General features: G+C 29.2%; 7 protein-coding genes across 7 annotated transcripts; all 7 read right to left on the bottom strand.

The window, feature by feature from the left end:
- Window positions 1-733: 733 nt before the first annotated feature.
- Window positions 734-1,489, bottom strand: POSPLADRAFT_1160894 (hypothetical protein; the record flags this gene model as incomplete). Its single annotated transcript, XM_024487614.1, has 1 exon — window positions 734-1,489. The coding sequence occupies one exon, from the start codon at window positions 1,487-1,489 to the stop codon at window positions 734-736; it is 756 nt and encodes a 251-aa protein (XP_024332935.1).
- Window positions 1,490-3,638: 2,149 nt separating this feature from the next.
- On the bottom strand, window positions 3,639-4,319 carry POSPLADRAFT_1050893 (hypothetical protein; the record flags this gene model as incomplete). The annotated part of the gene is made up of 2 exons (XM_024480094.1): window positions 3,639-3,886; window positions 4,019-4,319. 2 exons carry the CDS (start codon window positions 4,317-4,319, stop codon window positions 3,639-3,641), a joined length of 549 nt encoding a protein of 182 aa, XP_024332934.1.
- A 135-nt stretch (window positions 4,320-4,454) lies between these two features.
- Window positions 4,455-5,408, bottom strand: POSPLADRAFT_1160876 (hypothetical protein; the record flags this gene model as incomplete). The annotated part of the gene is made up of 1 exon (XM_024487608.1): window positions 4,455-5,408. A coding segment is annotated over one exon (954 nt), but the record flags the coding sequence as incomplete, so codon positions are not given.
- Window positions 5,409-6,866: 1,458 nt separating this feature from the next.
- On the bottom strand, window positions 6,867-7,814 carry POSPLADRAFT_1160874 (hypothetical protein; the record flags this gene model as incomplete). The annotated part of the gene is made up of 1 exon (XM_024487607.1): window positions 6,867-7,814. A coding segment is annotated over one exon (948 nt), but the record flags the coding sequence as incomplete, so codon positions are not given.
- Window positions 7,815-7,923: 109 nt separating this feature from the next.
- On the bottom strand, window positions 7,924-8,871 carry POSPLADRAFT_1160857 (hypothetical protein; the record flags this gene model as incomplete). The annotated part of the gene is made up of 1 exon (XM_024487605.1): window positions 7,924-8,871. One exon carries the CDS (start codon window positions 8,869-8,871, stop codon window positions 7,924-7,926), a length of 948 nt encoding a protein of 315 aa, XP_024332931.1.
- Window positions 8,872-9,129: 258 nt separating this feature from the next.
- POSPLADRAFT_1160884 (hypothetical protein) lies at window positions 9,130-10,428 on the bottom strand (the record flags this gene model as incomplete). Its single annotated transcript, XM_024487610.1, has 2 exons — window positions 9,130-10,010; window positions 10,191-10,428. The coding sequence occupies 2 exons, from the start codon at window positions 10,426-10,428 to the stop codon at window positions 9,130-9,132; spliced, it is 1,119 nt and encodes a 372-aa protein (XP_024332930.1).
- A 388-nt stretch (window positions 10,429-10,816) lies between these two features.
- POSPLADRAFT_1077977 (hypothetical protein) lies at window positions 10,817-11,752 on the bottom strand (the record flags this gene model as incomplete). Its single annotated transcript, XM_024482959.1, has 1 exon — window positions 10,817-11,752. A coding segment is annotated over one exon (936 nt), but the record flags the coding sequence as incomplete, so codon positions are not given.
- Window positions 11,753-12,812: the final 1,060 nt, after the last annotated feature.

Genomic DNA, 12,812 nt, shown 5'->3' with positions numbered 1-12,812 from the left:
TTTTTTTTTGTCCTATATCTTATCATTTTATCAAATTATTACTAAATTTTATTTTAAAATTCAGTTAGAATAACGGTGCTAGCCTAGCATCAAGGCGAAGCAATAAAATGATGGCTACATATAGTCTCTGAGGAACCTTATTTTATTTAAATCTAAAGGTTTCCTGCTGATTACTCAAAACTAAGCTTTGTTACTATATCATCAACTAAAAATATATTATTAAGTTTAAATAATATATTTGGAAATAAAAAATATTTATTATTTTAAGTAAGGTAGTATCTTAGTTATTAGAGGTTTCCAGCATATAGTAGCCTTTAAAGTGAACTAACCAGAGTAGATTGATCCACCAATAGTGAATAAAGCTAAGAATCCTAAAGTGAATAATAATGGTGTAGTATATCTTAAACTACCACCGTATAGAGTCGCTCGTGGTTCAGCCTTTTACCATCACAGGTACAGCATGGCTTATTTTCTCGGTATAAAATAGAATTAAATTAAAACATATTTATTTATACCTTATTTAGGTGTTAATCTAAAACCCGTCACCGGTGAACCGGACCATTCCTTGTAATCTCATATATAATAAATTATACTTAGACGATCATGTGGCGTCTGGCCTCTACGCTTTTACAATGATAGTTTCCCGATCATTGACTTAGTTCGACGATAGTCTCAATTTAATTCTAATTACTTAAATTGAGATTTCCCTCGAGTTTGCCACCTCAGAATTATATTAAATATTTAACTTATATACCATAGATGGTTGAAAAAAAGGTAATAAATTAGCTCTTATTTTTTTCATAGACTTTGCTGAAATATAAATAGTAGGCTGCTTTCTTTGCATATGAATACTACATTCTAAATTAAATTTGTGTATTAATATGCTTATAATAAAAGCACATTCTTTAACAGTAAAAGATTGTGTTTGTAGATAAAGAGCATTGCCAGCTTTTGATCCATCACTCATTATCCAATAAGCTAAAAATTCAAAATCAACCATTTCATATAAATCTAAAGGGACAATCTTAACGCCTTTTACATAAAACATATTATAAAATTCAGTCAAACAAGGATAAGCTCTAGTGTTTAAACAAATACCTTTAAATTTGTAACCTTTTATAGAAGTAGTTGTAATACTAGGATAAGAAGAGCAAAAATGAGAAAGTCTATTAAAAACAAAAAAGACAAATGCAGAGTGAGCCATACTTTGTTTAAAAAAAAATCTAGTATTACCTAATTTATTTATTTCCAACCAAGCGTCTGAAATTAATAGTCCACCTAACATCGATCGTAAGTTAGTAGGTATATTAACCATATGTCTGACTATAGAAGTAAATTGCGGATAATTAACTGTACTACCCAGGTTTGAAGACCATACTACTATAGCCTTACACTGATTGTTAGCTGGTAAATAATTTCTATTTGATCTAGGAAATCTTTCTAAAAGATTTAAAGTTTTTTTGTTTTTTAATATAATTCTGCTGGTCATATTTTTAGTCATGGGTTTAATATTTACATTTTGCTCATCAGTTTGGTACAAAATTTTAATTTGATTCTTAGTCTTTGGAAAATCTGAATGTCTATAAAGTGCTCGACTTTTAAAATCTTCTGAATGAGTATAACCTAAACCTACATTATTTAAAATGTTAAACTCAGGTTTAAGTAAATTAATGTAATTATTTTCTTTTTCCCGTACAATTAATTTGTCACAATATTCTAATATTTCCAATTTAAATTTGGAATATCCGTGTTTTATTCCTTTTTTGTCGTCAAGCTTTTTTTTTTGTGTTTTTTTTAAATAAAAAAAACAATACAAAAAAAGGAAAAAAAAAAGTTTATTGACAACAGTGCCGCCAGGGCCGGAGTATATAATATTATTAAGGTTAAAACAAGCAACTTTTGTATATTGTGCATTCTCCCTTTGATAAGCGGTATAAAGAACATGACTAAAAAATCTCTTGCTGAAGGAGAATAACAACCATGAGAATATTTTAATACCAGTAGGTACTGCAATAACCATTGTGAAATAGAAGATTGACCCTGACTACTAAAAAAAGTAATGTACTTATTAGTAGAAATTAATCAAAAATCCTTTCCCAAACCGTACAGGATAGTTTCCCATCATACGGCTTTCCAAAGAAAATAACTGCAAGATTATTTTCTTCTGTTTCCCTTCAATTAAAAAAAATTAATCTAATACGGAAACTCCGTAACCTCAACTCTTCCGAGTGTCAGGTCATCCCAAATTCTTATATATACCACATATATATCCCCTTAGGCCCCCTATATTCTAAAATGATTCTTTTTAAGTTCAGTCAGCTACTTCTAAACTTCATTTTTAATTAGAAATATTTGTAAGGGTTCGTTAACCTAGCCTTAGGGATCGTAGCTCGAGAGTGAAATAACTTATAAGTTTAAACTCCCTTTTTGAACATGCTGTTGTCAGCGTAAAGTTAGCCTTTACTGCCTAAGTTCAATGCTTTACATCACTAATTAATTTTATATAAAAAATGATCTACAAAAAAAGGTAAAATAAATGGTTTAATTTTTATTAAACTTTTTTCATTTATATAAATTCTAAATTTATTTTTTTCCTTTTGGATAGTAGGATTAATATTAAATTTTAAAATTAAAATGTTTACCAATAAAACAACTTCTTGTAAACTAAAATTATCAGTACATAAAACCAACCCTTTAGCTCTTTTACTACCGTCTCCCATAATTCAATGAGCTAAAACCATATAGTCCATATAAAAAAATAATTCTTCTTTAACTGTTTTAATTATTTTTCCATTAATAGTTTTATAAAATAAATGAAAAATTTCATTTAAACATACTAATTGTCTAGTTTGTAAGTAAACACTAAAAAAAAGTTTTCCTCTTAAAATATTTTGAGATTTCATAGGTAACCCTGAACATAAATAACCGAGTTCATTATAAATGTACCATAAATAAGAAAAATTTTTAATAGATTGTTTGAAACCAATTCTAGGATTTCAATGTCCTCTTTTTTGAGTTCAACCATCTGATAAAAGCATACCTATAATAATACTCTTAACTCTAGGTGTTAAATTAAGAAGAATTTTATCACTATTTTCTAATCTTGATTTAAAACTCATATAATTAATACTAATTGGTTTATTTCATAAAGTGACTTGATTGCAAGAAGTATTGTTACTTGTAGATAATTTTTTTGTTAAATTAATATTAGAAAAGAATTTTGATGAAGGATATACCCTTAACGATATATATAATGAGATGGCGCACGTAGCTGCTGTGAAGTAAGCTCTCGTATCTACCTATTAAGATTTTTTTAATATAAAAATGTATAAGGCTTAATATTTAAACCAAACATAAATCTAAATTATTTTTATCTTAACTTGGACTATGTCTTATCCCTTCAATTTTTTAATTGGTTAGGGCATTTCCCGTGTAGTCTCTGAGGAGCCTAATAAATATAAAATACTTATATGTTTCCTGCAAGTTGTATAAGATTTAGTGTTTTTCACGTACTCTCTATTTTTTTTTCCATATACTTATAGAATAGGAGTAATCGTACACTAATTTTTAAATAGTTTCTTGCATATAGGGAATTATAACCCATACTCTTCCAAATATGGACGACGTAGGAAATTTAGCTATACTCCCAACTTATATGTCATAGTTTTATGCATAAAAGGCAAAATAAGAATTTTAACTGTCTCTACGGACTTAGCTAAAATATAAATTCTATAGTTTCCTCCAGCTTTATGGATAGAGCATTTAAAATCATATTTCTTATTTAAATATTGACTGAGCCTTTGAACATCAGTAAGGGTAAAACAATCAGTACAAAGATATAAACCTTTAGAGGTTCCTCTCGATCCATCTTGCATCACCCAATGAGCTAGAGCAAGAGGAGTTAATAATGATAAATCTAAAGGAACTATTTTGACTTTACCATCATAAAATTTAAAATATAACTCTTTTAACATAGGTAAAGCTTTACTTCAAAAGTTTAAATTTGTATAAGTTTTACCAGTTCTTTTATCTAAATAAGACATTTCTCTATACTTTCCAGAGCTGATTTCTCCTAAAGAATTTAACACACTTAAAAAATAATCTTTTTTTTCTAAGCTTTGTGTAAAGCCAAATCTTGCATTTAACCCTCTCCCCTCGCGGGATGGAGGTAATTCTAATTTACCATCTCCTAACAGAGAGCCAAATATAATCTCCTTAACCTCATTTGAAGAAAAGGGCTTATTATTTTCTATTTTTGTGGCAATAAGTTGAGAGTAAAGGATTAAAATTTCAAATTCATCTAATCCCACAGCAAACATGTGGTGCAATTAATTTTACTAATGTTATAAGCATAACTTAGTCAAACCATTCTTACGAATAGGACCGTACTATATCTTCAACTTGTCATACTCCCTGCGATAAGGGAAAGAATATCTGTTAATAATGCTTGTTTATTAGTTTTTAGGGTTTATGGTTTTCTTAATTACTCGTATCATTTCTAAACCTTCTGTTGTTAGATGTTCTTTATTAAGAACCATTTTATACACTTTAAGCCAATTAGCTAATGAATTAGACTTTTTAGTTTTTAATGGAAATGATTTAAAGTAATTGCAAACGTTTACTAGTCCTATAATTGAATTACAATAGTATCGATACATATCAGTACTTCGTATAATGACTTTACCGTACCCGAATAAACTAGAAATATAAGTTAGCTCATCAAGAGCATATTTTTGATCTAGCACATAACGTAGTATAACTCGATATCCTGTAAGTGTGTTTTCACGTTTAGTAATGTTAACATTAAAACATCCTTCAGCATCTGTAAATCCAGATAACCAAGCATTATTAAGACTAGGTTTAAATAAACAAGTACTAGGAACAATAGTAGAACATAGTCCATAAATACGTGATCCTTTTGTACTTAGTTTAAGATTAATTTCAGATAGCCATTTATCAAGTTGTTTTACTCGATTAGGAATAGCTAAATTTCCATTGAAGATCAGAGCTAGAAGTAGTACTCCTGTAAAGTCTTCTACTATATATCGATAGAAAATAGTACCTTTTTTATCTATTTTACGTATAGTACCAAATCCTAGAACACTAAGAATATGCTGAAGAATAAGTTCTTCTTTTTGTGTTAGTACGAATAAAGGTCGACCATTATAACTAAGAATAGCTCCATCTCCTTCCGAAAAACCAACAAACCATGAAAGCCAATTATCCGGAATAGAATAGCTAAATTCGAGTTTAGCATAAAGTGCATGGAATGCACTAAAATTTTGACAAGATGTCTTGCATATAGTCTCTGAGGTTATCGTACGATTAATAAAGTGATAATTACCTGCTGATTTAGAATAACTACTCAGATTTTTACAAAAAAATGTACCAAGTAGCGTTGAACTGTTTCAGCATACAGCAAGATTTATTACATCTGTCTCACGACAGAGGAGAGCCACCCGATCCGTTTCTATGTCTAAAGAAACAAGATGACTCCACACCAGGAATCCTAAAATACCTATTGAGAACATGGCATAAACCATCCCTAAATACAATAATTTAAATTACTACGTCACTTTAACGTAAGTAAAGTAATATTGGACTGTCTCTTTTTCTAACTGTCCGGATTGTTAGTTGCTTCCCACTGTTCTACAAATTTAGTAAAACTACGTCCAAGTACTGAATCCATAGAAGCTTTAAGAGCTCCAATTGAGGATAGATAATAAAACTGTTTAACCAGACCAAATTTTTTGTTTTTGGCTGAAACACAGTTATTCCAGTGGAAATAATTGTCAATTAAGTTAAGAATTTCGCTTTTTTTAGATACTGTCCGCCCCCTTCCCCTCTTACCTCTTTGAGGAGAGGACGGGGAGGAAAGCAGTGGCATTTTTGTTAGAAGACCGAACTGTTCCACCATAAACAGGGACTAAGATATCGAGTAATTCTATACCTTTTTGTGTAACAGTGATAAATACTTGCATTGATTGTTTATTAAAGTATACGCTTCCATCTGTGTCAAATAACCCGGAAAGATAAGCACTATTATAAGAAAGTTCAACAGTAGGAATAATTTCTATATTATAAATACTACAAACTCTTTTTAATTGGGCTAATCGAACAGGATTTTGAATTAATCCATTGATATCTTTAATAACTTGTCGGATACCAGCCATGTTATGTAATCGGAAACGTATAGCTTTAGCATGTGGAGTAGCTTTTACTGAACCTCCGTATCGTTGTTTTAGTTTATAAAGACAAGCAATATCACGAGGTTCCATTACTACAGAAAGTTCAACATAGCCCTTTTTAGAGATATGGAAATTACCATCCCCATCAATAACACCAGCAATCCATTGACGAACTTTTAAATCAGTATCATCATTCCCTCTAGCTTTATTTGAAATAGAGCTAAAACAGTTAGAAAACATACGTACAGTCTCTGAGGTTCCTACTAGTATGCTTGAATCTTCAAAATACGCATAATTATGCAATGAATTAAAGATTAACTGTACTTTGGTTACCTGCGGATTAGAGAGTACTGAATAAATTATTACTAAAGCGACAAAACTAAGAAAAATAAAATAAAGTCGTTTACCTTTAGTACTATACAGATTAACCCCTCCTCCCTGCACATAGTATGTTGCGATATAATAACCTAGAGAAAAATGTTATTATAAGGGCCATTCATAATGGTTGTTTGACCAAAGATAGGTTTTCCTGAAAATGTTGAAACAACATGGCTAACAATACCAAAACCAGGTATAATTAAAATATAACAATTATCTTGGTTATTATAAGAATTATTATAAATAATAAATTATTAAAAATAACACTCAAGAACTTAAAATTCTTGTTGGGACTTTATCTTAAACTATAACATTATCATTAGCTCTATTCATTGTATTTTTTAATTTAGTAATTTTTTCAATACCTTCTTTGGTATTGTGTTTTTTGTTTTGAACAATTAAATAGGCTTTTCTCCATTTTAAATAATTAACATGTTTACTAGATAATAAATGGAAATGATCAAAATAATTAATCACATTTCTAGCTGAGCCAAAACTTGTAGATCCGTAATAAAAAGTATCTTGGCTTTTTCTATAACCAATATTACCTCCTAAAAAGTTTTTAATTAATAATAGAATATCCTTTGTTTTTTGATCAATTTGATAATTAAGTCTTATTTCTGTCCTATTAAATCGATCTAATATTTTTATTTGGAAGCTCGCATCTGCATCCGAAAATCCAGCTAACCAATGGTTATTAAAGTTATTAGACACATTCAATTTAAAATTTAAATTTTTAGAAAAGTCCATGTATTTTGGGTTAGCTAAAACATTCTTAACTATTTGATTATACTTATTTATTGTTCTAATTTTACCATTAATTAAAGTTATAACTCTTTCAATACCTAATTTAGAACTTAAAACTAGAATAAAGGCATTTTTATCCTTTACTTTTTTAACACTACCGTAACCTAGATAAGATTTGATATAATAAGCTAAAGAAGCATCTAAAGAATGAAATACAATTACTAATTGTTGAATATTACTAAAATGACCATCCCCATCTATTAAGCCAGCTAAATAATGACCAAACTGTTCATCGTTAAGAGGTTTTAGATGTGTAGTTATATGCACAGAAATTTTCTTTATTTTTTCTGTTATAGTTTCATTGCGTAAAGTCTCTGGGGTTCCAGTTTTAAAATAAAACATGTTACCTGCTGATAGATTTTTCAATTTTAACTTTTTTACGACTTTATTGAAAAAGGTGTGATTAAAATTTAATAGCAAAATTGTCCCAGCAAACAGCAACGTTAAGAAGCCTATATCTTTAACTTCTGGGTGCTACATTTTTATTTGTTTTTTTATTAATTAAAATAAAAAACAAAACAATGTTTGGACCATATCTTTAAATTTAACATTAATTTAGATCTTCATATTTTAACCATTTATTGTTAAAATATTTCCAACTTTTTTCTAAAAAAGTACCAGGTAAAGCTTGATGTGCTTTAAGATCCTTTAATTCATAATATTTGGGTATTAAATGGAGTCTATTTTTTTTAGCTGATCTAGAAGGATAAATTTTAAAATATTCTATTAATTTTAAGATATCCTCTCTTTTGGTTATATACCATTTAAATGATTGTGAGCTCCCTCTATCTATATAGATATTTCCACCATATATTTCTAGTAAAGGTTGTAATAATTCAGATGTTTTTTGAGAAACAGAAATAGATAATTGTGTAACAGTGCTATTAATTGTAACTGTACCATCCGCGTCAAAAAATCCAGATAACCACCCATTATCAAAAGTTAGTTTTTGAGGATAAATTAAACTTATTTCATATTTATGACATATTTTATTTAATTGAACTAATCTATTAGAATTTCTAATATGCCCATTAACATCATTAATTAATTTTAATAAACCCGATTTATGATGTAATCTATATCTAAGTGCATTAGCACCGGATCTTAATTTTATAGATCCACCATAAGCATTTTTAACTATTTGTAAAGCATGCTCATCTCTAATATCCATTGTAATTTCTAGACTAGCATAACCTTTTTTAGATAGTTGAAAGCATCCATCTCCATCTATTAGACCAGCTAACCATTGAACAAATTTTTGTTCAAAATTTGTATTATGAATAAATTTAGCCTGGTTGTTTAAATTTAACATACGTATGGTCTCTGAAGTTCCTACTAACGAGTTAAACGCTTTGGTTACTTGCGAATTATTCAAATTTAAAAGATTTTTAACTTTAACGGTACAAAGAAAGCAACTTACATTGAAAGTATCTAATAAATTATACATGAACTTCTCGCTTACAGTATGTTGCATTAAATTATATTTAAAGGGCCACATTTGACCAAAGAACCAGAAAAGATGCTGGTATAATATAGGGTCACCTCCACCTGCCGGATCGTAGAAACTAGTGTTAAAGTTTCTATCTGTTAATAGCATTGTAATTCCCTTTTTATCTTGCTTCACTGAACTACGTTCCATGATTCTTAGTCCTAGTGTACAAACTGTTGTGTGTATATAGTCTATAATCTCGATTAGTATAAAAATAATACCAAAAGGTGAAGACTCTCATATTGACATATGAGTTGGGACCCGATCTTATTTATCTAATTTGTAAAATTCCTGTAAATGATCCCAAACAAATTCTTGACGTTTTTCATTCATAACTGATTTAATTTCTTTAATTTCTCCTGAAATTTCATTATTTTCTTTATGTAACCCTTCTTTAAATATATTCAAAACTTTTAACCAATCCATCGAATCTAGATATTTACTTCCAAATAATGGAAATTGTCGTAAATAGTTTTCTAATATTAAATTACCTTTCAAACTAGTAGTTCTTAATCTATATTCTGGTTTTTCTTTATCCATACGAATAGATTTAACTTCAGTTAACAGTAAATCAGCAATTAAAGATAAGAATTGAAAATTGTCATAACCATTGTGATCTTTTTGACGTTGAGATATTTCTAATTTACATTCTATTCTAGGATATTTAATCTTTTCTGTTGTTCGAATCGAAAAATGTCCATCTGCTTCGATAAACCCAGAAAGCCATGCATTTTCAGATAAATTTGAGTTATTTAAAGGCAATTTAATGAGGTTTAAAGTTTCAAATCGGTTATTTAACCAATCTATTAACCTTGATAAAGCATGTATTTTAGGTGTTCTCATATTCCCGTTAATTAAACTACAAATTAAAATTAATCCCTCAAAGTTATTTATTGTTAAAATATAAGCGTTTACACCTTTTTTTCTTGATAAAGAACCATGTCTTAATTCTTTTTGAATTAGCATAGCTAACGGTAAATCTTTTAAATGGAAAACTATTTGTATCGAAGGATAGTTCAATTTACCTTTATCAGATCGAGTTGATTTAGGTACAATGATAGTTCCATCCCCTTCAATTAACCCTGCTAAATAAGCAGAAAAATCCGATTTATTTAAAAGGGAAAAGTTTTTATGAAAAGAAATTAAATCTTTTTCTGACAAGCTCCTCCCGCCTTTTTTTGTTACAAGCCCCTCCCCTGCCCTGGCTGCCGCTAGGCTGCCTGCCGCTAGGCTGCCGCTAGGCGGGAGCGATGGCGCGAGCGATGGCGCGATCGAGGGATTGGGGTAAGGGGTAAAGGACAGATGAGCAAGGGATATTATAGGAATACTACAAAAGATAAATTCTGGCGTAGAGTCTCTGAGGATCCCAAAGCCATTCAAATAGCTAAGGTTTCCGGCTGATTGTCTTAAACTCAAAATTAAATGGTGAGTTAAGAGTTCCCAGCATACGGCCAAATTTAGAGCTGGCAGAATTAATTTACCAGCTAAAACAGGTAAAGATAATAATAATAATATTGCTGTTACGAATATAGCCCATACAAATAAAGGTAATTTATGTAGGCTCATTCCATTCGTTCTCATGTTCAATACTGTAGTTATGAAATTCATAGCTCCCAGTAAAGATGAAACTCCTGAAAGATGTAAACTGAAAATAGCTAGATCAACACTCCCACCTGAGTGACTTTGAACTCCAGCTAATGGTGGATAACATTTGTGTTGGTAATCTCATATTTAATTAAACTATACCACCCTGCCCTGGCTGGCTGCCGCTAGGCTGCCGCTAGGCGCGAGCGAGCGAGCGAGCGAGCGAGCGAGCGAGCGAGCGATGGCGCGAGGGACCCGTGAGGGAGAGGAACAGTATAAAAAATTAATAACTATCATTACACGCTCTAATTCTCACTAGAGATCGGACTATACCTTCATCTTAATTTAATTTATCTAATGTATTTTTTCTCTTTTTTATAACTCTTACTCGATTTCTAATATTATTTAAAGCTATAAAATTACCTTTATATTTAGTGTAAGATCGAGACCAAATACGATATTCTAAAGATTTCATACCTTTCATTGTGTGGTTAAAATATTTAATTATATTTTCAATTGCACGAGAGTTAGTTGTAACTATTGAGAATGACCCTGTTTTAAATATTTTAACATTAGTACTAATACCTAAAATATATTTTATAGCTACTAGTACAATTTTATCTAATTTTTGAGTTATTTCAAAAGCGTGAACTAATCTATTAGTAGATTTAGCCACTAAATAAAAACTACCTTCAGCTTCCGTAAATCCAATTAACCAAGGTTTACTCATTACTTTAGAAGCAGATTCAAAATTAGTTACATTATTATTAACTAATAACCATGCAGGAGAAATATAATTTACAGATGGTTTTGAATTAACAATTTTAGTCATAATTGTATTTTTTTCTGTGGAAGATAACGAATTATCAGATAATACAGAATATGCTTCTTTAAATTTAATATAATTAAAGTATTTAGTTGTAAGTAGAGGATATTTATCAAAAATAGGAAATATAATTGATTTTAATAATAAACGATCTCTTATTCTAAAATTAGCCATATTATTTTTTTCTATGTTAAGTTGTCCAACACCTAATTGACTTTTAATAAAATATAATAATCTTAAATTATATGTACTTTGAGACAATTTAAATGTTAAAGACCATTTATTGTTACTTTGACGATTAATAGAAAAAGTTCCATCCCCATCTGTAAAACCAACTAACCATTGGTAAAATATTTCTTTATTTTCTAAAAGTGATTTTTTATTCATATTCATTTGAATAGCAGATAAATTTGAAATAAGATGCCCTACGTTAAGTCTCTGATGGCTAACATAAAAATATATTAACCAGGCGAATTGTCTTCATGTCTGTAAATATTTTTCTATCGTGTAAATTAACGATGAGCTTTTACTTCCGAGTATAAGAGTTTCTCGCATCGAGTAGGGTTTATTTAATACTATGTATCCTTTACCTGTCCAGGTTCATCCTTTTTTGTCCTTTTTTTTTGTTAAAAAAAAAAGGAAAATAAAAAAAAGGAGAGAAATATAGTATGACAGCTTTTGTTTAACCGTCCAACCTGTCAAATTGTATAGATATTTTCCTTGAAAAGGAAATAAAGTCTTAATCATTGCTAATCCTGATTACATTATAAAAGTAAAATCTGTTTAATGAATCTCAATTAAATTGAGTTCTTTTAGTATTCATGCTATTTTTAAGGGAAATTAATTTTGAGGTACCATCTAAAGATTTATATTTTTTAGAAATTCTAATGTGATGTACTTCACTTCAATCTAAAAAATCTAGATATTTAGAGCTAAACAATGGAAAATTTGTTAAGTAATTGATTAAAATATCACAAGAGAATATTTTTAGTAGTTCTTACTTCGTAAGCTAATTCAATATAATTAGGTTTATTTCTTTGAATTTCAGTAACATTTTTAACATCAAGACGGATCGCGTATTTTATCCATTATATATAAATTTGAATTAGTTTTTGAAATAGTTGTAGTTGATTTATATGATTGTTTTTGAGAAACTCTCATATAACATTTAATTATAGTGGCAATTTCTTTGGAATTTAATTTAAATATACAATAAAAATTACCATCTGATTCAATAAATCCTGATAACCAAGGGTTGCTACCAAGCCTACTATTATCTAAACTTAATTTAGATATTTTAAATCCAACTGTGGATCTGGCATTTAACCAATCGATTAATCTATGTAAAGCTTCAATTTTAGGTGTTCTCATATTCCCATTAAGTAGTACAGCAAATATTTTGAATAGATTTTATATCTTGAAACAAAAGGTCAAGATAGTTTGAATCTTTAGGATACACTATAGTTCCCCCTTTAATTACATCCATAATTTTTTGGGCTAAAGGTGCATCTTTTTATTGTTTTTTTAATTTAAAAAAAAA

Source organism: Postia placenta (assembly GCF_002117355.1).
Source record: "Postia placenta MAD-698-R-SB12 unplaced genomic scaffold POSPLAscaffold_27, whole genome shotgun sequence".
NCBI lineage: Eukaryota > Fungi > Basidiomycota > Agaricomycetes > Polyporales > Adustoporiaceae > Rhodonia > Rhodonia placenta.
This window is presented reverse-complemented; position numbering and strand designations above follow the sequence as displayed.